General features: G+C 54.9%; 2 protein-coding genes across 8 annotated transcripts; both read right to left on the bottom strand.

The window, feature by feature from the left end:
- Positions 1–11: 11 nt before the first annotated feature.
- Positions 12–15,203, bottom strand: Mef2b (myocyte enhancer factor 2B). Of its 5 annotated transcripts, none has more exons than XM_060381914.1 (10): positions 15,095–15,178; positions 4,001–4,113; positions 2,621–2,701; positions 2,098–2,301; positions 1,752–1,886; positions 1,236–1,365; positions 1,002–1,135; positions 805–892; positions 583–670; positions 12–437 (listed from the first exon to the last, which is right to left on the bottom strand). In XM_060381914.1, exons 3-10 carry the CDS (start codon positions 2,672–2,674, stop codon positions 215–217), a joined length of 1,056 nt encoding a protein of 351 aa, XP_060237897.1. In that variant the 5' UTR covers positions 2,675–2,701; positions 4,001–4,113; positions 15,095–15,178; the 3' UTR covers positions 12–214. The 5 variants fall into 5 exon arrangements, with proteins under 5 accessions (XP_060237897.1, XP_060237895.1, XP_060237896.1 ...); XM_060381912.1 differs by having other exon boundaries at positions 4,001–4,130; positions 15,095–15,170; XM_060381913.1 differs by lacking the exon at positions 4,001–4,113 and having other exon boundaries at positions 15,095–15,203.
- Positions 15,204–18,696: 3,493 nt separating this feature from the next.
- Positions 18,697–27,824, bottom strand: Borcs8 (BLOC-1 related complex subunit 8). 3 transcript variants are annotated; one of them, XM_021638061.2, is made up of 6 exons: positions 27,694–27,824; positions 25,704–25,816; positions 25,159–25,223; positions 22,741–22,851; positions 21,989–22,065; positions 18,697–21,805 (listed from the first exon to the last, which is right to left on the bottom strand). In XM_021638061.2, the coding sequence occupies exons 1-5, from the start codon at positions 27,728–27,730 to the stop codon at positions 22,032–22,034; spliced, it is 360 nt and encodes a 119-aa protein (XP_021493736.1). In that variant the 5' UTR covers positions 27,731–27,824; the 3' UTR covers positions 18,697–21,805; positions 21,989–22,031. The 3 variants fall into 3 exon arrangements, with proteins under 3 accessions (XP_021493736.1, XP_021493735.1, XP_060237900.1); XM_021638060.2 differs by having other exon boundaries at positions 18,697–20,653; XM_060381917.1 differs by lacking the exons at positions 18,697–21,805; positions 21,989–22,065 and adding an exon at positions 22,331–22,532.
- Between the last annotated feature and the right edge of the window lie 30 nt (positions 27,825–27,854).

Raw genomic sequence — 27,854 nt, 5'->3', positions numbered from 1 at the left:
AGGAGACCGGATGTGGCTATCCCGAGCTCGGGGCGGGGGCTCTGGCCCGGGTAGCCGCCCAGAGCCCCACCCCGGATCCCTGGACTTTATTGACTGCAGTGGCCCCCAGGAAGGGATCTCACAGTGCTGAACACTGGTGTCCTCGCCCTCCTGGCTGTGCAGGGAACCCGAGACCGTGGGATCTCCGTGGAGGCTGGAGAAGACCCCGAGGGCGCTACCGCGGCCAGCCGTCAGGGGTCAGGCGGCGCAGGGAGGCCGTGGGCCGCAATGGCTCTGCCAAGGGCCTAGCAAGGAGCAGTGGGTAGGGGTAGGGCCTGGGAAAGTCACCAGAGGCCCCAGTAGCTGGAGACAGACGCTCGGACTTGATGCTGACTGGAGGCGTCGGAGGGGAGGCCACTCGGCTGGGAGGACCCTCCTCACATAGGCTGCGGGCACTGCTGGAGGGACGGGGGAAGAGGGGCAGGAAGGGGGAGACCCACAAGATACAGAAGAAAGCTTGTGACCCTGGTGTTCCAAAGCTCACAGCCCCACCCACAGCCCCGGCGAGTCTAACTCCCGGCCGCCAGGGGGTGCCCAACTCACGCTGGCCGGGCGGGATCCGCGGCGTCCCTCGTTGGTGGCCAGGGCGAGGGGGGCAGCGGGAGCTGAGCGGTGTCTCCGGGGCTGCACTCTGCAGGCAGAGGCTGACTGAGCGGGACTCCTGTCAGTACCCCAGCCCTCCCACGCCGAGGACTCAGGGTTGGGGCGAGGGACCCCAGCGGGGCAGACAAGTCAGACGGGGGGGGGCGGCGGGGGGGAGCGCACCTGCGGAGCCTGCTGGCAGGAAGGCAAAGCTACCCAGAGCCGGGCCCGGGGCGGCGCCTGGGCTCTGCAGGCCGCTGTACAGACTCCTCTGTAGGACAGCAAGGAAGAACTGAGGCCTGGGCGTGACCATCTGCCCCCTCCCTCTCTCTTTCCCCCCTCTTCCTCCTTCCTCCTCTCCCAGCTCCCTTCCCTCTCACCGAGGTGCCTAGTCCCCCTCGGGTCCCAACCAGGCCCGGGGGCAGGTCTGGCCTCCGTCCATCAGTCGCTAGGTACAGGGGTGGGGGCGTCTTTCCCGCGAAATGGCTTGGAGAGAAGATGGGGTGTCCCAGGCCTGGGGAAAGATCCAGGGAGAGAGGGGCGGTCGTGTCACCCAAAGCCCGGATCCCTCGCGCCCTTCTCCCCTCCCTACCCTGGCTGCTCCTAACGCTCACCCGGGGGTCGAAAGTGAGGCGGGCGGCTGTGGGCAGACGGGGCCTCCCCTAGCTCACCAGGGTCACAGCCAGGGGCGGCCGGTGGGACCCGGTATGACAGCTCTGAGACCGACATCGCAGGGGCCACGGGCTGTGGACAGAGACGGGGGGGAGGGGGTAGATAAGAAAGAGGGACTTTGTGCCCCCGAAGTCTCTGAGGGCCGCTGTAGACCCAAGGCTGGGGTTGCTCAGTGGGTTCCGTGTCTGCTGCGCAGCCTCTCTGCAGGCACTGGGTTTCAGATCATCTGAGACATTGTGGCGTGAGGACTTGATTGCTGAACCGTTACTGCCCTTCGAAGCCCAGGCCATAAGGCGCCTTCCTCGGGGACTGGCTCATCACCCACCCAGGACTAGCCTAGCTTCCTCGCAGATGGCTCCCCCGTCTGGCTCTACCACTACTCCCTGAGACTCGGCTTCAGACTCTGAGTTGGAAGTGTGTCTGGGGTGGGGGAAGAAGAAATAGGGTCTATCTCTCACATAGATCCGAGGCAGCGGCGAGGCGGAGCCCCGGTGGCTGCCCAGCGTCCTCAGCAGCTTCTCCTCCGGACCCTCTGGCCCCTCCTCCATCTCCAGCTCAGGCCCATCAAGGCCCACGCCCCTTCTCTTCAGTGTCTGTGGGAACAGCAGATGACCGGGTGGGCCCTCGAGTCCTGAACTCGGTGCTCGGGACCTGGGAGAGCAGACCTTCCCCAGCCAGGCTGCACAGAGGGCTACAGATGGGCGTGGCCTGCTCCAACCGGACCCCAGGGACTAAAACCTCAGCTAGTTCCCCCGAGATTCGGGTCCCCACAGCGCGGCGGGGACTGCGTGTGGCTTCAGGTACCTGCAGAATGTCCGCATTGGTGCGGCTTTCGTGCGGCTCGCTGTACTCAGTGTACTTGAGCAGCACCCGGTCCATGTCGCTGCTCGCGTACTGGAAGAGGCGCTGCGCGCTGTTGAAGATGATCAGTGCGATGTCGCAGTCACAAAGCACGCTCAGCTCGTAAGCCTTCTTCATCAGCCCGAACTTTCGCTTGGTGAACGTCACCTGTGTCGCAGCCGCAGAGTCGAGGTGAGGGTAGGGGCGTTAAAGGCGGGTGTTCCTAAGGAGACTGCAGAGCGAGTTTCTCTGCTTCAGTTCCCATCTGAACCTGCAAAACTTCTCTGCGTGTTTGCAACTCCAAGTGTCCAGTTCCCTTCTAAGTTCTGGGCCCAGAAGCAGAACCCACGCTTTCTGTCACATCCAGGTTCCCCAAGGTGGCCTCGGGACCCAGACCTCCCTGTAAGATCCTTTGACCTTGGCCTGGCTGTGCCCTGTCCGGAATGCCACTCCTCCCTAATGGCGAATATGCCACCTGGGAACTTACCTGCCTGTTCCTTTGGTCTAGAATTCGTGAGATCTGGATTTTTTTCCTCCCCATTTTGTGTGGCTGTGCAGAGTGGCTGTTCTGTAGGAGGGAGCAGAGGGAGGGCATAAACAGAATAAGGCCAACAGTACCCAGCTTCTGTCCTGCCCACTTCAAGTCCCAGTGTGACAAAGAAGGGCAAGATGACAGGGAGAAAGAATGCAGGCCGTTTAACCCAGGCAGGCCCTGCTGGGCATTAGCCAGGTGTAGTACATGCTCAAAAATGCAATGCAATGTGGAGGCCCCGGGCACCTCCACCGCCCTGCAACCCAGGATGCTGGGCAGGAGGCTGGGATCCAGGCAGCCTCAGCTCCAGAGAAGATGGAGGCTATCTTCCCTGTGGAGTAAGAACATCACCTCCTCCACTGGAAAGGACTAATAGAGTGTGCTCTGGGCAGCGGGCACAGACATGGCGGCTTTCCACTCACTACTTGGTGCAGCCATGAAGCACAGAATGGCCTTCGGGTTCCTCTGTCCCTCACACTGGCCCTGCAGATGGAACTCTGGCACTCATGCTGCGCTGCAAATGCCTTTGTCAGCTGAGCCACTTCATTCATCCTCTTTTTTATTTGTTTTGTTGAGACAGGGTTTCCCTGTGTAGCCCTGGCTGTCCTGGAACTTGCTGTGTAGACCAGGCTGCCCCCAAACTAAGAGATCCACCAACCTGCCTGCAGAACACTGGAGTCATTCACCACCATGCCCAGCTTTTGTCTTTTCTTTCTTTCTTCTTTGTTGTTGTTTTGTTTTGTTTTTTGAGACAGGGTTTCTCTGTGAAGCCCTGGCTGTCCTGGACTCACTTTGTAGACCAGGCTGGCCCCCTCACAGAGACCCTGCTCCTGCCTCCCCCAGGGCTGGGATTACAGGCATGCACAAGCACACCCAGATTCTTTTGTTTTCATTTAGTGAAATTTATGTTTAAATGCACAATTACGTGGCGGTTAGTGCTTTTCTGTACTGTGTGAGCATTTTCTGGATCTGATTCCAAGACGTTCCATGGTCATCAAGGCAGCTGCTGTTCCTGCTCCCTTCCTCCTTCCCCCTATTCCCTCTGCTTCCTGGCTCTGTAGAGCTACCTGTTCTGGGCATTTCCACACATGGGTCACATGCCAAGGGGACTGGGGGCTCTCTCATGCTCGCTGGGGGCCCCGGAGGGAGGGTGTTCTGAGACATGGTTTTGCTAAGTCATCTAGGCCGACCCAGAACTCAGAATTCCCCTGTCTCAGCCTCCAGAGTGCCAGCAGAATGAGTGTGGTGACCACACCCCTGCAGGAAAGATGTTCTGCTGTGGTTTCTGCCTGAGCTTGAGGAAAAGGCGGCGTGTGTGAGATCACAGAAACTCACCCTTGCTGGGTTAGGCTGGCAGACTCGGAGACCCCACCAAACGGTCCACACGGGGACTTGAAGAGTCCCTGGCCTCCCTGGTCGGACTTCCAGAGCTTCTAGACTAGCCTGGGCTATGGTGAGAACTCATCTCAAACAAAGAAAACAAGATAAAGTCTCTGAGGTGTGCATGGTGACACACCACGGTGTCAGCACTTGGGAGCTGAGGCAGGAGGATTGCTGGAGCCTAGGAGCTCTAGGCTAGCCTGCGCTGCATTGTAGGATTGTCTCAAGAGCAGGGAGGCTAGGGAGATGATCCAGTTGTTAAAGTACTTGTTGTGCAAGAGTGAGGACCCCCAAGAGCACAGGCCTGGACTCAGGCAGAGTCAGGCAGAACCCAGGGGCAGGGCCAGCCAGTGTGGCCAAAGAGCTAGCTTTGGACTTAGGGAAAGACAAAGTCTCAAAACCATGAAGTGGGCTCCAGGGAGGTGGCATGTGGGTAAGGGCACTCTTCACAAGAACGAGCACCTAAGTTTGAATCCCAGGACCCACGTGAAAATCTGGGTGCTCATGTCTAACCCCTGAGTGAGACTGTGGGATACAGGAGGAGCACTGGGCTCGGTGGCCATCAGTCTAGGCCGAGGATCAGTGTCAGCCTGTCTGAAAAGGAAGAGGTGGAAAGTGATAGAGCATGTCTGCTACACAATGCACAGCACGCACACTCACCCACATACACAAACACATGAGCACACAGTCATACACATAGACACACAAGTAAAAGATACACACAGATGCACACACACAACACACACACTTGCAGATACACAGAGAAGCCCAGAAAGCAACAGACAATGACATCTCACAGCAACCTCTGGTCCCAGATGCTCCCACACACAAAGAGAAGAAGGTAGAGGCACCCAAAGCCTAGGGCACTCCGTGCTGCACAAATGTCTGGGCTCACAGAGACCGAGGCCAGGGAGGCTGAAGGCTGGGCCTGGGACACAGTTTAGAGACAGAGAAGGAACTGCCATTCTCAGATGACCTGGATTTCTTCTTTCTTTTAATTTTTTAGGAGACAGACGTTCCTGTAACCCAGGCTGGCCTCAAACTCACTGTGTAGCTGAAGCTGTCCCTTGTTGGGGATGGGACAGCTCCCAAGGCCTTTCACAACACAGGGAGAAAACAGACAGTAAAGCCCTCTGGGACAGTTCCCTCTGCAGACTCAGGGGCCATACAACCTCTCTTGCCTCACAGCTGGTTGAGGCTCCCATCAGTGGCCACCTCAGGGCTGCATGGTCCTGCCTACACCCCTCCTCTGTAGGCGATGCCTGTTCCTCCGTCACTGCCTGTTGCCTGGAGCATTGGCTGGGCCACACTCGCCAGTAGGGTGCCCCTAAGAACGTGAGAGCTGGAGCCCTCAAGTGGTGGCTCAAACCAGCGAGCTCGCACTCTGGAGGCTGAGGCCTGGCTTCCCTGAGCTTTGGAGCGCCTGGTCTCAAAAAAGAAAAAAACAAAACAAAACAAAACAAAACAAAACGTCAGATATCATGGCAGCATTGAAGAAGTGGAGAGGTAGAGGAACAGGAGTTTAAGGCCAGCCTCAGCGAAATAATGAAGCTAGCTTGGGCTTGAGTCCCCGTTTCCCTCTTCACAAAAAGGAAACTGAAGTCCAGATCCACTGAGTTGCTTCCTGAGTTGCTAGCCATGATTGCTTCCTAGTCCCCACCCAAGTGGCCTGGCTGTGGCTCCCAGCACCTAGGAACCCTGCATATCTAGCAGTGTGGGACATTTCAGCTGGCATAGGCAAGATGCTGTGGGCTAGCCTCCACCCTCTCTGAGTAAAGTCTAAGAAGCTATCAGGGTCCCCAGCTCCAGCTTCTCTTACTAAATTTAACCTCCTTGCTAATTTTAACCGCTGGCCGGAATCAGGCCTTTCCCAGGGCTGAGATGTGTTGTCAAAACCCAGCCAGGTCCCTGGAGGCTGAAAAGGGGCACTAGACCGGAGGTTCCCCAGCCAAGATAACTATGGAAATGCCTCCCACTCCAGGTCCTGTGAGAGCCAGGCTTAGACCTGGTCACTGGGTCCTAGAAGACCCGAGGACAGCCTCCCTCTGCCCCTGAGATAGAGTGAGGGGGAGGGCTGGAGGGTGGGATGTAGAGAGAAGGGAGGTGGGCTCTCTCTGAACACAGACCTGAGGGCAAGAGAGGTGAGTTCTGAGCAGCAGGAACAGCAGGTGAAAGGGCCCTGACTTGGGAGCAGGGCTGGGGGCGGGGCTGCCTCAAGAGCAGAGGTGGATTGACTCTGTCATTGAGGGCAGAGAGGAAGCTGTGGAGAGAGATCAGCTTTTAACTTTTATTTCTTGAGACAGGGGCTCTTATAGCCCTAGCTGTCCTGGAACTCAGTATATAGGCAGGCTGGCCTCGAACTCACAGAGATGCTCCTGCCTCTGCCTCCCAAGCGCTGGGATTGAAAACATGCACCACCACACCCAGCAAAATAGACTTTTTTAAAAATTATTTTTGTTTCTTATTTTAGTTTGAGACAGTGTCTCATATGGCCCAAGCTGGTCCCCCACTCTTACCTAGATGAGAGTGCCCTTGAACGCATCTTCCTGTCTCCACTTCCTACATGCTCTGTGTGGTGCCCAGCACAGAGCCCGGATCTGCATGCCAGCAGGGGCTCCAATGAGGCCACACGTCTACCTGGCTGGATTTACTTACTTGTTTTCTCTGTAATAAAAATTAACTTATTCCGTGTGTGTGTGTGTGTGTGTGTGTGTGTGTGTGTGTGGTCTGCATGTATGTCTGTGCAACATCTGCCTGCCTGCCTGCCTGTCTGTTGTCCATGGCAGCCGGATGTCACACACAGCTATGCACTGCCATGTGGGTGCTGGGAATCCAACCCGAGTCCTCTGGAAGAGCAGCCAGGGCTCTTCACCATAAGAAATCTCTTCAACTCTGTACTTAAACTTTGTTATGTGTATAAGCGATTTGGGGGCTTGTTTTGGTTTTTGGAGAGAGGGTATCACTGTGTAGACGAGGCTCACCTTGAACTCACAGCCATCTGCCTACTTCTGTCTCCCAGTGCTGGGACCACCACTCCTGGCTATTATACATGGTTTAATATTGTCTAGGTTGGCTTGAACTCCTGATCCTCCTGCCTCAGGCTCCTGAGTGCTGGGATGACACTCAAATTCTCAGGAGCAGGAGGTTGGGGTCAGGGTGTAAGTGGCTGGGGGATGGGCAAGAGGCTAGGGCTCCGTTCCTCTGAGTGGCTGACTGAGCATGAAGGCCTGAGTTGAAATCCCAGCACCCACATAAAGAGCCAAGCCTGCACCCATCTTCCCTGGGGAGACGGCGGTGGGGCTTACTGGCCAGCCAGCCAGTGTGACTGCTCATCAGAGCCGGATCTTTATCACTTGGGAGGCAGAGGCAGGGGAATCTCTGTGAGTTCCAGACTGGCCTGGGCTACATAGTGAGACCCTGTCTAAAGAAGAGAAAAGCATGCAGAGTGATGGAGGGAGCCCCCCCATGTGATGTCTGACCGCTATACAGCACATGAGAGAAAGCTGAGGCTGAGACACCCCCTCTTCGCTGCACACTTCCTCTTCTTTGGACACCCTGCCCAGAAATACACTAGCGAATGCAAATCTCCCATCACTAAGCACGAGCTGGAGACCTGTGCCGTCCAGGTGTGGAGGGCTAGGGGGAGTGCGGAGGCGGCGCAGGGCCAGCCAGACCTATTTGTACTTCCATGCAAATTACCCAGCTGCAGACGACCCAAGTGCCTCTGCTCCAGATGTCAGTGGTCGGAAGGTGGGAGGAGGGGTGGCACGCTATGACTATGTCCGGCATCCGGAGGAAGCTGAGAACTGGTGAGGAGCCTTCCATACGCAGGGACCTTCCCAGTGTGTCCAGCCAGGAACCGGGTGCTCGGCTGGGCACAAGGATGGGCACTATCAGCCAGTACTGGTGAGGTGGAGGACCATGAGGAGGCCAAGGGCATCCACGGTTCTGTAGACAGTGGGGCCAGCCTGGACTAAGGAGACTGCCTCAGAAATGAATGAATGAATGGGTGCATGATGAATGAATAAATAAAGTGAAATTTAAAAACAGACTAAAATGCCTCTCCTGGCTTGTGGCTGCCACGAGGACTGTGTCCATTCAGGCCAGAGCGATGTGACAGGAGAGGAGGGGCTGGGTCCTGGAGGGTCCCCAGTGGTGCAGAGGACACGGGGGACCCGGGGAGCTGGCATGTGGGTGGGCTATCAGTCCCAGGTCTGGGCACTGATGGAGTGAGGTGCTGGGACAACCATAAATCCTCTCTGACAGACTGGGCAAGGGGCAGTAAGTTTCTGCGGACCCAGCAGAGCCGGGGGCTCTCCCTTCCGGGGCAGAAGACCCTTGTCACTCAATACGATTCACGGGACAAAAGCAGGCACTGCTGAACCTGAGGAGCTGAGAGTGAGCATGGACCCACACGTGGGAGGACACCCACCCACGCCCGGACACTGCTTTTTGAGTTCCACGCACCAGGTGTGGTGTGCACGCAGATTAAATTAATGGCTGTTACATTTTTGTTTTAAAGGCGGGGGTGTCTCAGTATGCAGTCCTGACTGTCTTGGAACTCATTGTGTAAACCAGGCTGGCCTAAACTCAGAGGTCCACCTGCCCTGCCTCCTGGGATTAAAGCAGTGGGCTACCACACCTGGATATGGATGTATTTTTTTAAATTAACATAGAAGATAACATGGCCTCTCTCCCTTTCTCTCTCTCACACACACACTCACATACTCACTCAACTCTTCTGTCTGGTGGGATTTATGGTTAGTAAGTCAACCAACAAACTCCTCTGAAGGTCTTACAAACCATGAACTTCCCTAGCTTGGTGAGGCCTCTGGGTCCCAGGTGATGGAAATCAGGGTGACCAGAAGGATCCCACCTTCCCGGTGACCTTTTGCCTCTTGCCCCCATGAGGCCTCCTTTCCTCGGTAAATGGAAGTAGAAACCCTGTCTCCCCCTACCCCAAGGGCTTTCAATTTGTCTTTCCTTCCAGAAGCCAACTTTGGACATCAGGGCGCTGACTGCCAGGCCATGTCCAGCTTCTGGCTTGTTCCCTGCGACGGGCCATCGGGCTGCACAGGGACCCACAGCCCAGTGAACGCAGAAAGCAGAAGTGAGAGGCAGGTGGGGAGTCAGGCCCGCGGGACATGCGGCCTCACGCAACCCAGGCTGCGGTTTCATCACCTGCTCCCAGGACTCCTCATTACGACGACAGGAAGCGCCCCCTGGAAATTCGGGACCCCTCCCCGCCCTCTCCTGGGGACCAGGGCTGCTGAGAGTGACCCCAGCTGCCCGGCTCCCCATCGCTGTAGCCTGCGACAAGTCCCTCCGCGCTGGGTGGGAGGGGCCTGGAGGGCAGGGGGCGGGGCCTCGCCCACCTCAAAGCTGGGCCGAGCAGCAACCTGGCTGAGACTGTGACTCCAGCACTCCCCCGACCGCCCCACGGCAGCCACAGCTTCACCACCAAAACTGGCTGAGACTGTGACTCCAGCACTCCCCCCACCTCTCCACGGCAGCCACAGCTTCACCACCAAAACCTGGTCAGTCCGGGCCGCCGGGTGCCTGACTGCCTAGTCCTTTATGTTGGCTTCAGGGATAGGCGGTCACCGCTCCTCAGCCTCTGGGTATAAGGGTCGGGAGGGGTAGTCAGTCAAGCTGGGGGCTTGCTAGGGGCTTGGGGAAAGACAGGGAGACTCTATCCACACTTGGAGAACACCTCGGTCCACCAGTATGGAACACAGTGGATCCCCACACTCTGGATCCGGATTTGGCCTAGCCTTGACACCTGTCACCCTAGAGTTCAGGAAGTGAGGCAGGAGGACTGTTTTCAGTTCAAAGCCAACTTGGCTAAATAGTGAGTTCCTGAATAGCTTGGGCTACAGTGAAATCCTGTCTCACAAAACAAGAGCACAGACAAATCCATAATTCACACTGCTCTCTAAACACTAACCCAACATGAGACCAACCATAGAATCTCCAAGAAGTAACAATCCTCAGATGCATGCATCCTCCATCACACAGATTGTCACAAGCCCAGCCAGTCCCTGAAGACACATAAGGAAACCCCCAAACATTCACATGTTTTTCAAAGGTACATGGACCTCTCTCAATAGCTCTCACTCCTCAGACATATGAAGACCTCCAGATCCAGGCTGGTCCCCCCTGACACACATGTGCCCGTGCTCCTGCCTCTGTGGGGAACCAGCTCTGCTAGGGCTTCAGGGGCAAACCTCATTTCCCCAACTCTAGGAAGGTACCCAGAGTCCCTGTGTACACAGGTTTCCTTGGCATCACTGAGGAACCTGAGGTCCACCTGGTCTGCTGAAGGCGGGGAACAAATGTTGAATTCAGTGGACAGACACTGTGTCAGGGCCATAGAGGCTGCTGGATGACTGTCCAGAGCTGGGTCAAGGGCCAACAAGTACTGATCCAATTTGCTTTTTTCTTTTCAGGCTGAAGACATGCTGACAGGCAAGCCCTGTGCTGCTGAGTCCATTCTTGGCTCTCAGGCTCCTTTTAAGGATCTCATGACACACAACATAAACGGAAGGCCGCAGATGGCCTGTGGCCCACAGTGTGGGGCCCTGTTCTGTACGGCATTCTCATCCAGTCAGTCATGATGCCTGGCATGCGTGAAGCCAGGTTCCATCCCCACCACCCATGAAATCAGACACAGTGGGGCACACCTGTGATCCTAGCGCTCAGATGTTCAAGGCCAGCCTGGGCTAAGTGAGACCCTCTATTAAAACAAGCCTGTTTTGCTGGCACACACCCTTAATCCTGCACTGAGAAGCAGAGGCAGGCAGATCTCTGAGTTCAAGATCAGCCTGGTTACAGAGTGAGTTCCAGACCAGCCAAGGATACATAGTGAGACCCAGTCTCCAAACAATAGAAACAGCAAAAATGAAAAAAAAAAAAAAAGCAAACCAAAACCAAAACTCTACACATAAAATTTAATTTTAACAGAGAGAGAGAAAGACAGAGAGAAAGACAGCCAGACATAGACAGAGACAGAGAGGTGGCTGAGGAGAAAGGTCAGTGGGTGATGTTTGTAAGCCTGTGGACCTGAGCTTGATCCTCAGAGCCCACATACAAGCTAGGCAGATCCCGGGGACTTGACGGCTGGCCACTCTTGTTAAGATGGTTGAACTTAAGGTTGGTGAGAGACTCGAGGGTAGGGAGGCATGCACGTGCGGGTGGGATCACCAGCCTGGCCCACACGTGCTCTGAGCCCGAGCCTGCTGCCCCGTGTGAGGGGTGCCCAAGGCCTCCACAGGGGCTGCAGGAACAGCCCAAGATTTCCCTCTTTGTTGCACAAAAAGAGCTTCCCATGGGGAATTGGTCCTTAGAGGCTCAGGCCTCCCAGCTTGGGAAATTAACACATCTGTCAGCACTGGGCGGAAGGGACTCTACCCATGGCCTCAAAAGCCCCAAGATATACCAAATGGGAGCCTGAGTTCAGGTGAGGGGCATCCTGTGTCCTCCTCTGTAGGCCCAGAACTATCAGGGACACCCAGGCAAGGGGCTGGACACTGGGCTGTCCTCTGGCAGGTAGACAGCAGACTCCTGGCTGTGTCTAGGGAGTCTGGGGAAGGAACGGGAAGAGCAGCTTGGTCTGCTGCCTCGTGCCTGTCATCAGCAGCTGGAAGGTGGAGGAGGGAGGATCAGAAGGGTGGCCTCAGCTGCACATTGAGTTTGAGGGTGGCCTAGGCTGCATAACAACCTATCTGAGAAAACAGAAAAGAAAAAGGGAAAAATGGGGAGACTGAGGCTGGGTAATGGTGAGCATGGTGTGCAATTGTCCAGGAAGGCCTGTCTGAGCAGTGGTCTTGAGGATAAGAGGGTGCCATCCAGGCAGGGACAAAGGGCTAGCCTGCCTGGTGCACAGTGGAGCAAGTGCAAAGGTCCTGGAGAGGGGCCTGGAGAGGTGGCTCAGAGGTTAAGAGCGCTGACTAGAGTTCTTCTAAAGGTCCTGAGTTCAACTCCCGGCAACCACATGGTGGCTCCCAACCATTTATAATGAGATCTAGTGTCCTCTTCTGGCATGCATGCAGAAAACTGTATAAATAGTAAATAAATCTTTAAAAAAAAAAAAAAAGTCCTGAAGAGGGAGGTGGCTGCGGCTGCTGCAGCCTGCCCTAAGGACACCTGGCTGTCTTGCCATCGGCCCTGAGGGAAAGCATGCTCCCTTAGAGAGGTTGGACAGGGTGAGGGCAGTGGACAGAGCACTATGGGCAGGAGCAGAGCACTATGGGAAGGTTATGTTGAGTCAGAGTTCTTGGATTCAGTGCTGTGGTGGGGAGAGAGGTTTTGGGAGCAGGACGGCAGGACAGCACACCTCAGGAGGAGCTGTGGCCTGGACTACCAGCGTGCAGGTTGGGAAAGAGGGAAAGAGGATGAGAGAAGTCCACAGCTGTACGGAGGCCACGTCAGCCACCACTGTTGCTCCCCTCTTAGCTCTCACCTTGACCTGGGGTGAACTAAAGAAGATGGTGAGTCAGGGACAAGCGGACCCTCCCCAGCTCTCTGCTTGGAAACAGCTCATGGTATCTGCTGTGGCCAAGCACCTACTGTTTGCCCAGGCCGTCAACACAGGCCCTACTCACAGAAACAGCTCAGCTACCAGGACACAGGTCCTCCTCTACTGGGAGAGTGGGCTTTGCCCTAGTGCCAGATGGCAAGACTCCTGGGTTCCCAGCTAGGAGCAGACTCGGGCCCCAGCATCTGCCTGCCACACTCCAAACTCACTGCTCATGACCAGCTCGCATTGTCATCCCAGGATGGAAATCTAGGTCCCAGGCTAGGTATGTCAAGTCACACACAGGTGTCACTGGCAAATCCCGGCATGGTGGGACATGCCTGTCACCCCAGCTCTGAGATGCAGAAGGATCAACAATCCAAGGTTAGCCTCAGCTATGTGGCAACTGTGAGGACAGCCTGAGATACACAAGGCTATCTCTGACAAACAAGAAGCCATGTTTGGGCTCCTTGCCTTGCTGTGGTCACAAAGGCAGACAGCTCAGAGAGACAGGCTGGTGGTGAGGCTATGTCCCTCAGCAGCTGTTCCGATTCTCTCAAAGACTTGGGAATGGCCTTGAGTCCCTTCTTTCTCCAGGGGGCTGGGTGTCCCTGCCTGGCCTTAGTATTGTCTCCTCTAGTCGGGGCCTGGTGGTTCACATCTGTCATCCCAGGTGAGGATCAGGAGTAGCAGGCCAGCCTGGGAAACTTAACACCCTGGCTCAAAAAGACTAAATTCCTGGGCTAATTAATGTTAAGAGTACTTGCTACTCTTGCAGAAACCTAAAGTTTGGTTCCTAGTACCCACAATGAGTAAGGCTCAAAACTTCAGCTCCAAGGGATCCAATCCAGCTGTTCATAGGTATCCTTTCCCTGCTCCATGCATATGATTAAAAATAATAATAATTAAACAAATCTTTAAAACAACAAAAAGAGCTGGCACTCGGGAAGCAGGTGGATCTCTGTGAGTTCAAGGCCAGCCTGGTCTACAGAGCAAGTTCCAGGACAGCCAGGACTGTACAGAGAAACCCTGTCTTGAAAAAAACAAAAATAAAATGAAAAGAAAATTCCAAATCAGCTTTCAGATGGCCCCTGTGCCTTAAGTGTCCCAAAATTCTGTCCCTTTCACAACAGTTTTGTTCTGGTCTTCAGCTAGGGAGCGGGTGACAGACCCAGCCTGCAGGGAGCAAGCCCACCTTGTCAGCGGTCCCTGAAGCCATAACAATCACACAGGTCAGCACTGATCCCGCTAAACTGAAGTAGTGGGCCACCTCCAGTGCCTGGGACAGAACTTGGGAGCTTGCACACGTTCCTGAGCGCCCTCCCAGATTCTCACTGACGGACTGTAGTCAAGCATTCTCCCAAGGCCCTGCACACCGAGGGCTCTTCTGTGCCCAGGTTTGTTCACACCAACAATCAGAATTCCTATTCCCGGTCCCACAGGACCACAGTCCTTAACTCTGCCCAGCAAGCACGTGGAGGCCTAAGCTGGCTGGCTTCTGTCTCCATGTGGTGTTGGGGCCAGGCAAGGATGGGTCACTAAGAGGCAAGGAGGGGCGAGGACCAGGAAAGGGACCCTGCCTCCGAGGTGAGGTGTGTGAGTTGTTCCTGCTGAAGTTTCCAGGGAAGACACAGGCATGGAGCAAGGGCGGTCTCTTCCGCTTCCCTTCCGTGCCCATGGACATACCCAAAGTAAAACACGGGCAATGGATGGCAAGGGCAGGCTCAGCTCAGAGACATACCCATGCCACAGAACCGGCCCTCACAAAACCTCAATCACAGCGTCCACGAGGGACATACCTGTGATCCCACATTTTGGAAACTGAGGCAGGAGGATTGATGAACGCTCGAGGCTGGCTTGAACTACATATAAAGACCCTGTCTCAACCTCCCAATTCCCCACTACCCCTCACCCCAAGAAGACCACAAACAGCCACCATTGAGTACACATCTGTGATCTTGGCACTGTCCTGAGTTCTAGGCGAGCCTGAGCTACAGAGTTTTGCTTTTGCCAAGGTCTAAGGATATAGCCCTGGCTGGCTTAGGGCTCACTATGAAGACCAGGCTGGCCTGGAAGATCTCCCTGACTGGGATTAAAGGCATGCAGCACCAAACACAGCTACACAGTCTTCTAGGCCAACCTGGGCTATAGAGTGAGACCCTCACTCAGATTCTCAAAGGAATCTCCAACAAGCTGGGCGTGGGCGCAGGGGCACTCAGGGAAGCAGAGGGAGGCGGTTCTCTGTGAGTTCAAGGCCAGCCTAGTTCAGGACAGCCAAGGCTACAAAAATAAACCCTGTCTTGAAAAAAACAAAAAAATAAACACAAGCAAACAAAAGAAACCTCAAACAGTGGAGTGTGGTCACAGCTTGCGAGCCCAACAAACCTTCTGGAGACCGAGGCTGGACTGAGCTACGTAGTAACTTCCAGACTCGCTTGGGCTAGACAGAGAACCTACCCCTGTAACCCAGCCCCCTCCCGCACACACAGCACCCACACCGCCCTCTGCACCCCATCTGCCCCAGCCCCGCACACCTCGGGAGTCCGGGAGTCCCGTCCCTCCGGCCGCGCCTGCTGCGCACTGCGGGGATCCTGGCGCCTACTGCTGCCTCCGCGCCGGCCCAACTACTACTACTACTGCTGCCGCCGGCCCCGCCGCAGGTGCGGGCCCGCCCCCGAGAGATGATTGGATGGAGGTGAAACTCATTTGCATAGGGGCGGACACTTGCGGTATCCTAACTCCCAGGCACTCCGTACTCCGTCCAGAGGCGATGCCGGGATCCCGAGCTAAGAGAGGCAAGGCTTGAGGCGCACTCTCCGCAGGCCGGGACCGGAGGACTGGGCAAGCCCCTGTCCACAGAAACAGCAAACAGAGCCGCGGGCGGTGACACACACCTTTAATCCCAGCCCTCGGAGAGGCAGAGGCCAGCCTTGCGTACAGAACAAGATCCAGGACATCCAAGGCTACACAAAGAAACTGTGTCTGGAAGAAAACATCACCACCACCATCAAAAATCAAAAGAAAGAGAAAGATAAAAAAAGAAAACAAAACGGGGTCGGGGAGTGAAATGGTTCAGGGGTTAAGCATGCTGACCGGAGTTCAACCTTCATCCCCGATATGCAAAAGATGGAAGGACAGAACCCACGCCTTCCGCACGCTGTGACACACGTGCCACCCGCCCCCACATAAGCAAAAAAAAAAAAAAAAAAAAAAAAAAAAGCCGGGGCGGTGGTGGGGTAAGCCTTTAATCCCAGCACTTGGAAGGCAGAGGCAGGCGGAGCTCTGAGTTCCTGGCCAGCCTGGTCCGCAGAATGAGTTCCAAGACAGCCAAGGCTACACCGAGAAACCCTGTCTTGAAAAACACACACATACTACTACTACTAATAATAATAATACAGGGCAAAGCTGCACGGAGACAGCTAGGTTTCCCCTTGAGGAGTCAGTGCTCCGGGTCCTCACTGCGACCCTGCCCTTACTTTCAACCACTGTTAGCCTGGACCAGACACCTTAACCGGGGTAAAATACAGTTCCCAGCTAGTCTGATGACAGCCTGCTGGCGGCAGCACGGGAAATTTCTGGCCAGTCTGAGACACACAGAAAGTTCAAGGGGACCCTGGGCAGTTTTGAGACTGCTTGTGGCTCACATCTGTAACCCCAGGTACTCAGCAGGCATGAGGGCAGTGAGTCTAAGGTCAGCCTGGGCAACTTAGGACAGCCCTGCCTCTAAATAAATACACCAACAAATAAAAGGTGTGAGACTGCGGTAGAGTGCTTGCTTAGCGTGCAGAAAGCTACGTTCAAGCTCCAACCCTGAAAGGGAAAAAAAGCAATGGAATCTTGGGGTGAAGGAGGCTGAGGCAAGGGGATTGCTTCTAGTTCCAGGGCAGCCTCAGCTACTGACCCTGCCCAATAAAGAAATAAAAGAATTCTCTGGAGCCCTGATCCTGCTGGCAAAACGGACCAAGTCAGCCTTTAATGCTGGCTCATGGCCTCAGAAAACTGGAACCATTACATGGGGATCTGGGCCTCCTATGTGGGCTCTCTCCTTCCACTGGACCTCCTGACCCTGTGACCCTACTGCCCTCCTCTGTCTTCTCCCATCATACCTGTCTCAGCTCACTTCTGGCTTTGCAAAGTCATTGTGTGGGGTCTTGTAGGACTCCTCTCCACCCTCAGCCTGGAGTCCCAGCCCAGGCCCAGAGGAGGACCCAAAGGGGGAGCACTTGAGGTGAGCATCAAAGGGAAAAGGGTCAGAGGTCAGGGATAAAGACCCCAGTATGATGAAAGTGGACTCTCCAGGTCTCCCTCCAGTCCTGCTGAGCCAGGGGGAACAATGGGAGGTCAGACCAGAACTGGGGAGAAGGGCAACACCAGAAGGATGGGGACGTGAGTCCCAGAAAGTGGGGAGTTTGCAGTGGGCTTTCCAATCTGAGTAGTTTGCTCCTGGGTAAAGGACTTTGGGGTGTGGGGCAGGAGTCCAGCTGACTGGGTGGCCCCTGATGTATTCCCCATGTGTGTAACTGGAACCTTGTACTCTCCGCACAACTCCCTGCCCCCAACAGTATTTCATTCTTGTAACCCAAGCTCAGGGCAATCCTTTTGCCTACCCTCCGAGCATTTGGATTTCAGCAGCCAACCACTGCCACAGGAACAAACTTCAGACTCAAACGGAAGGTTCCTGCTGTGCTATGAGGTGGGTGCCCCACCCTCATCCAGTTGCTCACTCCACACGCGCACAGGTGTCCCCAGGACACACGGAGGTTCAGGCCAAGCCTGGGGGCTTCTGCCTGGGCTCCACAATGAATAATGAGGCACCGACAGATGAAGGAGCCTGGGGAGGCCAGGCCCCCGGGGGCCGCTGTTTACCTGGCCACCTCCCCCTGGCTCTGATGCAACCTGAAGGCTCTGGTTACATGAGAGCAGCACCTGCAGCAGGGCCCCTGTGCTGGGGGGGGGGGAAGGAAGGACACAGACACCTACCTTTACTCACTCATGAAAAGCCCCACCCAACAGAGGCCCATCTGCTGCCCTGGACCCTCCTGATCCCACCACTTACAGTATTCATGGTGGGGGGAGGGGGACAATAAGTCACCAGCTATGGCTTTTCAGGCGAGGGGTGTATCTAGCCCTTGAGTGGGTGGGGTGGGGTGGGGTGGGGTGGGGGTGGGCTATGAGGGGATCTGAAAGCCAAGGCTCTTTGTTTATTGGGCCTTGTTCTCGCTGTCTTTTTGGACAGTCTCAAACTGCTTACGTAATAATGACAACCCTGAGGCTGGTGTGATGACAACACCTTTAATCACTCACTCAGGAGGCAGAGGCAGGTGCATCTCTGAGCATCAGGCCAGGGCTACACAGTGGAAACCCTTTCTCAGAAACAAAAGAGTAAAAGGACTACCCTGAACTGACCTCCTGCCTCCACCTCCCATGCACTGGGAAATCAGGCAGGTGCCAGCTTGCCTGGCTGTTTGAGATGGGGTCCCACTCTGCAATCTGGCTGACTTCAAACTAGCAGCAGTGCTGTGGTGACAGGCAGGAGCCACCACACCCAGCAGGGAAGTTCTGAAGGTTTTCCACGGCCCACTTATACTAGGGTTAGAAAACAACCCTGCTTTGCAGGGCTTGCTGTGTGCTCTCTGGCTGGCCATTTCACCTCTCTGCTAGGGGAAAAAGTAGAGACAAAAGCCATAGGTGCTGGGGGAACCAATCTGGTGCCCTTCACATGCTGAGACCCCCCTTTCCAGCACTGGGGGTATATACATCAGACTCCATATTCACCATTGTGCTTTGTGGCCAGGCCCAGTGTGCTGGCACCAAAGACTGCTGCCATTAGGTCTCTTCAAGACCCCAGAGACAGTCTGTGCAGAGGAGTGGACAGAGCCACAACTGGGGCACACAGAGGTCTGTTCCTGGGGAGGAAGGGTTTCCAGGAGGTTAGCAGAGAAAGCAGGAAAAGAAAGTCAGACTTGGGTTAGGGAGGGGAGTAGACAGCCAGCCAGAGGGGCTGGGGAGCAGGCTCGGAGCACATCCTCAGCCCTCACAATGGGCAGTTCACAGCCAACCCCTAGCTCAGGGGATCCAGCGCCCTCTTCTGACCTCTGCCACCTGCACTCCCACACAGAACAAAAAATAAAGCAAATCTTTATTTATACTTTATTTAGAGTTGTAATATTTTAAAAGGCAGGCAAGACGGCCTGGCGCTGCTGCTGTAACCTCACAGTGAGGCAGCTGAAGCAGAGGGTAAACTGGGTAAATCCAGCCTGGGTTACATAGCCAGAACTTGTCTAAAAGAAAATAAATCCAAGGTCTGTGAGATTTCTCAGTGGGTAAGGCTGCTAGCTGCCAAGATGACCTGATGGCCCTGGATTTGATCCCATGGTGGAAGGACTCCTCAGCTTGCTCCCTGACCGCCCCTACACATTCTACACGCGCCATTCGAGCGTGCCCCACTCCCAGTAAAGATTCTAAGAAGTCTAAGCACAGGCTGCTATGGGCTCCCTTTTGGCACGACACAGATCTGGGGAGCTGATGCTTCGTTTGGGGTCAGACCCCTTCCAGATTATCCCTCATCAGTGAAAGCCAGGCTCCTTCTTGGATGCCCCATGGCACAGGAAGGTCACTGACGATCTCCACGTGGTGGGGAAAGACTGTGAGACTTGGCTGGCGGCAGTAGGGACAAATTTAAGGCCTTTAAGGTCTTGCTGACTCAGGCCCTGGGAGGCTCAGTTGCTCTGAGGACCAGGAGACTCTGCCTGGTTTGTAGAGTAGGCAGCACTATGTACCGGGACCAATGCTCTGCTCTTGTGGGGGAATTCAAATGAAATGCAAAGTCACCACGGCCTTCTGAGGCCTGGACAACAGGTGCTGGGGTGGGGGATAGACTATCCGGAAACCTCTGAAAAGTGCCAGCCACAAGCTGAGGGCACCGAGGCTGCGGTGTTACTGCGCCCTGGCAGGGCCTTGGGCACCCTAGGACTGCCCGCAATGCTCCGAGCGGCCGGCTGCTTCAGCGGCTTAGTCCTGGGGTGCTTTTCACAGGCACTATTTCTGTATGTGTGTGTACCTATGCAGGTGGATCTGTGTGCTGCTGGGACAACATGCTTTAGCCACAACGCCTGCTTGCTTCTGTGGGTCTGCTGAGCAGACCCAGGTCCTCACTCTTGAGACAAGCTTGCTCACTGGGCCCTCTCTGCAGCCGCCAGCATGTCTAACTGGCAGAAAGGCGTGGCACAAAGCTGGGAGTGGCAGACCTTCTGTGCCTGGGCGTGGCTGGGGTCTTAAGCAGAGCTTTGATTTGGCTCTCCTGCAGTCAACTGTCCAGCGACTTTGGCAACATTTTTTTGGTTGTTGGAGTTTGTGGGATGTGTATTACGCTGGGGATGGAATCCAGGGCCCAGTGCAGGCCCTGCCCCACCACGACCCAGGAGAGGGAGTCAGTGGCCAAGCCAGCGTCTTAGGCCCTGCCCTGGATGGAGCGGGAGAGGATTACCCAGGGGCTCCTATGTTTTCACCTCAGCTTCAGAGGCGGCCAGCACCTCGCCCTGTACCAAACAGGTCAGGCAGGGGAGGTCTTCAGATATGATCCCTGGTGGAAGCCATGTGAACCCAGCATGGAAGAAGACACTGGACACTAAGTGTATTTGCAGCAGGATTGTCACAGGGTGCTCCTGGAACAGTGACCCTAGTTCATAACCAAGGGGGACAATTATGGCTGAGCCCCACGGCAGCAGGTACTGGCCATCTTGCTAGGTCTTCAGTTCTTGCTGCATTCTCAATGTGGCGTCCAAGGTGCCGCTTCTGGCAGGACTGGGAGATGGGGAGCTAGGCTCAGAAGGCCAGCATGTGAATCCAGGCACCTGCGGGCTGGAGCTGGGGCTGGCTGTGCTGAGGGTCTTGGGATTAGACAGTCAAAGAGGAGCTGACCCCATGAAGGTCACTCCGAGAGTAGCTCTGGGGACAGAGGGACGCAATCCCAGGCAGGTAAACAAGTCTGCAGATGAGACTGAGCTGAGGAGCCCAGGGTGCCACAGGGTGAGCAGTGCAGGAGACAGCCACAGACAGAGGATATTCTTGAGCATGTCCGGCCGTGGGCTGGGCTGGGAGCAGGAGTGCACGAAACACAAGTTTTGGTGTCTTTGTAAACTCAGTTATGTTATGTAAATATGTTTTTGTTTTAATCCCAAGTGTGAGGTTTTAGTTAGGCTTTAGTATGTCCATGGCTCATAATTGTCTCCTGTGGGGAATGGCCTTTGACAGCTGGTAAACGCCTGCCTCTTTAGGCATGTAAATGGGTGTGGTCTAGGGCCCTGAGAATATAAATGTGAGGCACAGAAAGAGGCAGTGCCGTGGTGGTGGTGTGTGGCAGTTTGAAGAGACCAAAGAGAGGGGAGAGGGATGCTTTGGGGCGCAGGGCTCGGAGACTACTTTCTGCGTTTGCGGCTGATGGAGAACCCATTGACCCTAAACAGCCAGGAGAGGTAAAGGCATCTGTGCCCCTCTCCCCACTAACCTTCTCTCCTACTTAGGGTGGGAAGGGAGAAGCTTTAAGGAATCCCAAATAAAAGAGCTTAAAAATGAACACTGCAAATGCACCTACGGTTGACAGGGTCACAGTGCACACACCTGCGAGCCCTTCTAGCTTTGGGTCCTCCCAGATTCCCCATGGGACTCCCCAGGAAAGAATGGCTCATCTCTTGTGGGGGTGACAAGCAATGAAACCTGGCAAGCTGAGGCCCTCAGTAAATGCCCACTGACTGGTGGCCCGTAAGTGCCTGCTACCCAAGGAGCTTGAGGGATGCTTGCTGTACAAGCCAGGAAGCACCCCCTGCTGCCCCTGGGCTCCGGGGCTGGGAGCCAGTCTCCACCCAAGCCCGAGGCCTCTGCAGCAGAAGATGCTCAGCACCAGCGGGTCCCATGGGTGAGGCCCTCTGCTTGAGGGGGTGAGAAGACCCTGTTCCCACCCAGTCCCCAGGCCATAGCAACAGGCAAAGGCCAGAGGAAACACCCAGCTATGTGCAGCCTGGAGCAGTGGCAGGGGCTGGCCAGTTTACAGTATTGTGAGGTGGTAGGATTTTGAGTGTTTCTCTCTCACACTGATGCAGCTGTCACAATGCACACCCAGCCCTAACTGGCCTCAGCTGAATGAGCCATGTTTAACATGAGGAAAAAGTTGAAGACCAGAGAAGTGAGGGTACAGTCTCAAGGCCACACAGCAGCTGAGTGGTTGGGCATAGTAGGCAGGCCTCAGCCTAAGGGAAGAAGATGAGATAACAAAGGCCTGAACAACAGAGATTCAGAGTGGGCCCCTCCAAGCTAACCCCCTGAGAAACCATTCCAGAAGAGCAGCCAGGAAACCAACAGTTAGACAGCAGGTCCCTGCAGGGACACAAAGAAATGGGTTAGTTTAGCAGAGTGATAGCCTCTGTACTGACCTGGGTGGGAAGGCTGGTGGCCCCAGGTCTTCCAGGGTCAGGGTCAGGCCAAGGAAGGAGGGGTCGGTTTCTCCTGGCTGCAAAACAGGCAGAACTCATGAGACTGATGCCCTAAGTGAGCTGCTCAGCAGAGCTGACTAGATATTGGAGTCACACCCTGGTCCCCCAAGACCCTTGAGTCTACTGTAAGGTGGCAGGTCAGACTGCCTGGGCAGATGAGTCGCAACCCAGATTCAAGAGGGCTGAGGAGGGAGGGGTCTGCAGCACTTGGTCCTGCTGCTCCTCTCCTTCTAGCTACAAGCCAGAGTCAGGGAAGCCTAGGTCAAAGGCTGGCGGAGGCTCTTGCAGGTCAGGTATGTGTTTATTGAGTTAAAGCCAACACAAAAGAGGCTGAGACAGCAGGTACTCTTCACTGCACTGGGCCTCAGCTGAGGAAACCGTGGAAGGGCAGGGTGGAGAGGCCCAGCTCCCCAACCACACCACTCCTCTTGCTCCTTCTATGGGTCCGGAGAGCCAGCCTCAGGGCCCTTGCTCTGGTGACATCCTGGGGAGACCAGCAGGCTACTCTTTGTCACCCACACTTCCTCTGATCTGCATCTCCCAGTCACTGTCCCCATGAGCCTGGCACCACTGTGTTCCTCACACCAGCTGAGTTACAGAATATAGGTGCCACAGATGCCACAGACCACCAGGAGAGCTCATTGGTTAGGGTAGTGACAAGGGCTGGGGTGAGGGCAGGTGGCCGGGGCTACCTGTGGCCCTGGGCACTGGTGTTCATGTGGTCCCGGATACTGATGGCTTGTTTGAGCAGGCCTTCCACGCTGCGGAAGTACACGCTGCTGTCCACCAGGCTCTTCACAGCGCTGAAACAGAAGGGAGTAAGGGTCAAGCTGAGGGCAGCCAGCTGTGGCCATCACAGCAGCCTGGATCACTCAGGGCAGGGCTGCAGAGATGGCCTCATCCTCTCAGCACCGTGTACCTACTAATGATCAAAAAGAGGTTTTATGTCTGTAAAGAAAACACCCCTCAGACCGCCGACTGCTGGTGCACAGCTTTGCGAGGACGGAGCTGCTCGTGTCTTGTGTTTAAAAGGGGGCTGGCCATGTAATTTTGCTTTTATGATGAAATCAGGCATGCACGTATTTGCCTGCCTTCCCAGGACTGGAAGGCAGAGGCAGAAGGATCCCCTGAATTTGGAGCCCGCCTGGGCTACAGAGTGAGACCCTATCTCAAAATTACACAAATCCCTTAAAAACATTATGTCTGGAGGGCTGCATCTGCAGAGGTGCTCTGTGGGCAGAGGCCAGCCTGCAGGCGTCAGTTCTCCTCTTCCACAGTGGGGTCAGCAGGCTCGGAGCAGGCCACTTCACCTGCTGAGCCAGCCCACTGGCCCAACAGCCTGCCCCGTAAGCAGCAGAGGTGACCTGTGTTAAGGGGTTTATAACTCTATGTACAGAAAACCCCAGAGAACTGTGCAAAGAGGTAATCAAGTCCTCATCTGTGACAGGCTCAGGACTGTGCACATCAAAAGCAACTGGCTGTTTGAATCTGCACTTTAGTGAGACTTAAGTGTGTTAAGAGGCAGAGAGAGACCAAATGGCAGAGCTAGCCACAGGGATAATGGCTCAAAAGAAGAGCTGACCTGCTGCCTAGGTCTAAGAGTGGACTCTGAAGGCATGGTGGCGCATGCCTTTAATCCCAGAGCTTAGTGTTTGGGAGGCAGAGGCAGGTGGATCTCTTAGTTCAAGGACAGCCTGGTGTACAGAGTGTGTTCTAGGATAGCCAGGGCTACATAATGAGACCTTGTTTCAAAAAAAAAAAAACAATTGTGCAGAGAGAAAGATGGAGTCCTATAGGCTCCACAGGCTTACGCTTTTGGACAGAGCCAGTGGGCACAGCACAAGGACTTGAAAGGCCACAGTCACTGAGCCAAACACACGCTCCCAGGACCCGAAGAAGAAGGACCTCAATGAAGAGAACAGGAGGGACCAAAGATATGGTCAGTGGCTAAAGACCCTTGCCACCTCCTGACTTGAGCTTAGTGCCTGGGATCCACAAAGCAGAAGGAGAGAACAGAGTCCTGTGAGTTGTCATCTGACCTGCACACAAGCGCCATGCACATGTGTGTTTACATGCACACTCACACAGACTCACACACTCACAAACATATACAAACACCCTCACACACAGTCATACAAAAAAACCAGTCTCTCACAAACACACTTACACATATTTGAACACAGGCACTCACTCACTGGCACACACATTCTCACACTCACCTGACATACACTCAAACTAAATGTTGAATAAAATCTCATGTGAGAGCAAAGCTCATGTGCAGAACGGTCTCAGCTCCTTGAGAGGCTGAGGCAGGAGAACTGCATAAGTCTGGGTGTTCAAGATGGCTCAGTGGTTAAGAGCACTGTCTGCTCTTCCAAAGGACCCGGGTTTAATTCCCAGCACCCACATGGCAGCTCACAACTGTCTGTAACACCAATTCCAAAGGATCTGACATCTTCACACTAGTGCACATAAAATTAAGTAAGTTATCTTAAAAAAAAAAAAAAGCAAAGCCTGGATATTCAAGGTCAGCCTGGGACATACACACTCAGAAACAGCAGGGCAGGCAGAGGCGGTAGCAAGCTCAGCAGCCAGTGGCTCTGCACCAGAGGACACAGCACCGGGTGGCAGGCAACTCCCCTCTCCTTAGCGGGGGTCCAGCCTACAGCTCTGTGCTGCTACACAGCTGGGGTTTTGTGTCCGTGTGGTTTATGGGTGTTTGCACAGGTGTGTGAATCTGTGAGTGCATGGAGGCCAAAGGCCTCCAATGTTTGTCAATTGCTCGCCACCTGATTTTTCTTCTTCTATCAGCTGAGCCCTAGCCCCTCATTTAAGAGAAGAGCCTCTTACTGGCTCCATCTCCCCAGAGCAAGAATTACAGGTGCACATCAACTGCCAAAATGGATGCTTCAGGTGGAATTTGCACAGCAAGTACCTTATCCAGTGAGCCATCCAGCACCCTCACCGCGCAAGAGGCAAGCAGTCAAGTCCCCAGACTCCCCAGGTATAACCATGGGAGGCCAACAGAGGTGCCATGGCAGTGCCACCATGGGGGCAGGACAGGGAAGGCCTGCCCCCCTGCCCTGTGAAGACGTGGAAGGGCATCTCACCTGCAGGCATACTCCACGGTGTATATGGCGCCCTGGCTCTGCTCCTCCCACCTCTGCATATCTGCCTGCAGGGTTGGGGGGTAGGAAGGAAGGTTCTGTTGAAGCCAGTGACCCGACAGACCTCCGCAGTTCCCCATTCCCTGAGCTCACTGAGTGCCTCCCTCCTCCTGGCCCCTGAGCTCACTGACCTCCCCTAGATGTCTTGGTTGGGGCTCCCCTACCACGTGTGTAGACCACAGAGCCTCCCTCCTTGCAGCCCTCTCTCCCCCTGGGGCTCTGTGTGACTGGGAGCCTTAAGACAGTTCTTAAGGTGATTCCTTCTGCCTGGCACACCCTTCCCTGGGCTTCCCTCACCTTGCTGGTCACCAACACAGACCATGCCACCCAAGGGCTGTCCTCACAGTGTCCAACCTGATTCAGCCGCCACAGGCCACCTCACCAGGGTCTCTGCTTTGATTTCAGCCCCTCCACATGTAGCATCCCGCTCCCGCTCAGGGGCTGGGAGTGGACCCGGGGGAGATAGTTGGCAGGCTGGCAGAACTCACCTTGTGCTGGGCCAGCTCTGGCAGCGAGCGGCGCACGTGTTCCTGTAGCCGGTACAGTGCCACTGATGGCTCGTTGGCCAGCACATAGACACTCTCAGTGAACTTGTCTGTGACTGGGTTTCACATGGTGGGGTGGAAATAAGGAACAAGTATTAGGCCCCTGTATTTATTTTGAATTGTGTGCACTCACATGCAGGTAAGTGCAGATCCAGTGGAAGCCGGAAGAGCTGGAGTTAAGGTGGTTGTCACCTGCACGATGTGAATGCTGGGAACCAAACTCCAGTCATTTGTAGGACCACTAAGGGCTCTTAACCACTGAGACATCTCTCTAACCTCTTTTTAAAAATACATTTTTAACGATAGGGTCTCAGGTAGCCCAGGCTCTTTGTAACCAAGGATGACTTTAAACATCAATCCTCCACCTTCTGAGCACTGGGAATGCAGATGTGTGATACCACGCCTAGTTTTTGTGGGGCTGGACATGTAACCCAGAGTTCCATGCATGCTAGGCAAGCACTCTGCCAGCTGAGCCTCAGTCACTCCCAACTGTTCAATCTTTGAGTGCCAGGGCACACCCCCGTAATTGTCATCCATAGACTCTGGGACGGCAAGAGGCGGTAACAGCAGGGCCTAACTCAAGGGGACATTAGCACACACTGAACTCACAGCCTTTTCTCCCCAAACTCACTTTCAGGGGACAATGATGGACAGTACTACTGCCACTGAGAACCCTTGGCTCCTCTGTAACATTACACTAGAGGCCAGGATGGAACATGTACTAGAATCCAGCAGCTCTGGCTTCTCTGTGACTCACTGTGCTGACAGTCGCACTGGCGATTCCTTCTGCCTGGCACACCCTTCCCTGGGCTTCCCTCACCTTGCCTGTCACCAACAGAGACCATGCTGTCTCCTTCACAAGCCACCCAAGGGTCGTCCTTAACTCACCGTGATCATCCTGCCTCTGCCTGCCCAGCTGACCAGAAGATGCGCACAGAACCCGAAGGTGCCTGAACTCCACACCCTGGTGTGGTTTCTACTCTGCAATGGGAATGGTGTGGAAGGCCACACCCAACCCTGAGCTATACAAGCCCTGTCCTATCAGTGGGCCTGCTGAGACTGCGCGCTACAGAATCATCCAAATTCCTGTTAAGCCCACCAGCTTCCTCTGCCCCAGAACTCATGTTTTTCCCACAAGTCAACTGCACATAAACCATCACCCCAGGGTAGAATTCGACTAAGGGCCTTCCCAGTCAGTCAAGTCTCCATTCTTCCGCTCCCCCACCCCCGCCCCTATAAAAGATCCTATTGCTTGCAATTGCACATTGTACCAGACCAGCTCTACCAACAATCTCAGACCGCAGATAGCGCCAACTCCCAAGGCACAAATGACATAGGCCCCGCCTTTTTTTAACCACTCAGGGATCCCACCAACCAAAGAAAATAACCCACTAATCCGGTCTTTATTTTGCAATGTTGGGGATCAAACCCACAGCCTTGAACATGCTCACAACTGAGCTACAGCCCCAGCTCTTCTCTTGAGACTGAATCTCACTATGTAGACCAAACTGGCCTTCAATCTGCGATCCCGCTTCTTGTCTTTTGAGTGGAGAGGATTAGAGCATTATGCCACCAAACCCGCACGTTCGTTTAAGTGTTCACACGCTAAAAAACAAATTACAGTGAGTATGGAATTCCAGCTCTTGGGAATCAGATGATTTAGAGGCCAGCCTGGTCTACATAGCGAGTTCCAAGACAGCTGGGGCTACATCCTGAGACCTTATCTCAGACGCACAGCAAGAGTGAGCACCTTTCTCTGCCCGGATTTACACTGCACGGCTGTCACATCACCTCTCGCCCGGAGACGCGAGCCTCCCTTTTCCGCCGAGCCCTGCGGGCCGCAAAGTCTAAGGCGGCTCACTCTGTCGACCACCTCCCCGCTCTGCACTCTCCAGGCCCCGCCCCCTCCAAGGCTCCCGGGGTCCCGCAACACCTTTCTTTCCCTTCAGTTGCATCTCAGGTTCTTCCATAGCGAAGGCAGTCAGGAGAGTCCAAAAACCGGAACCGGAAGTCGGGAGGCTGGGCCGTCTAACTAAACGTTCCGGGTTGAAACGGGCCGCTGCAAGCCTCCGTTTCTGATGTTCGGTGTCCTGT

Source organism: Meriones unguiculatus, chromosome 4 (assembly GCF_030254825.1).
Source record: "Meriones unguiculatus strain TT.TT164.6M chromosome 4, Bangor_MerUng_6.1, whole genome shotgun sequence".
Classification (NCBI taxonomy): Eukaryota; Metazoa; Chordata; class Mammalia; order Rodentia; family Muridae; genus Meriones; species Meriones unguiculatus.
Note: the sequence above shows the minus strand (reverse complement) of the source record. Positions and strands in the feature narration are given on the sequence as shown.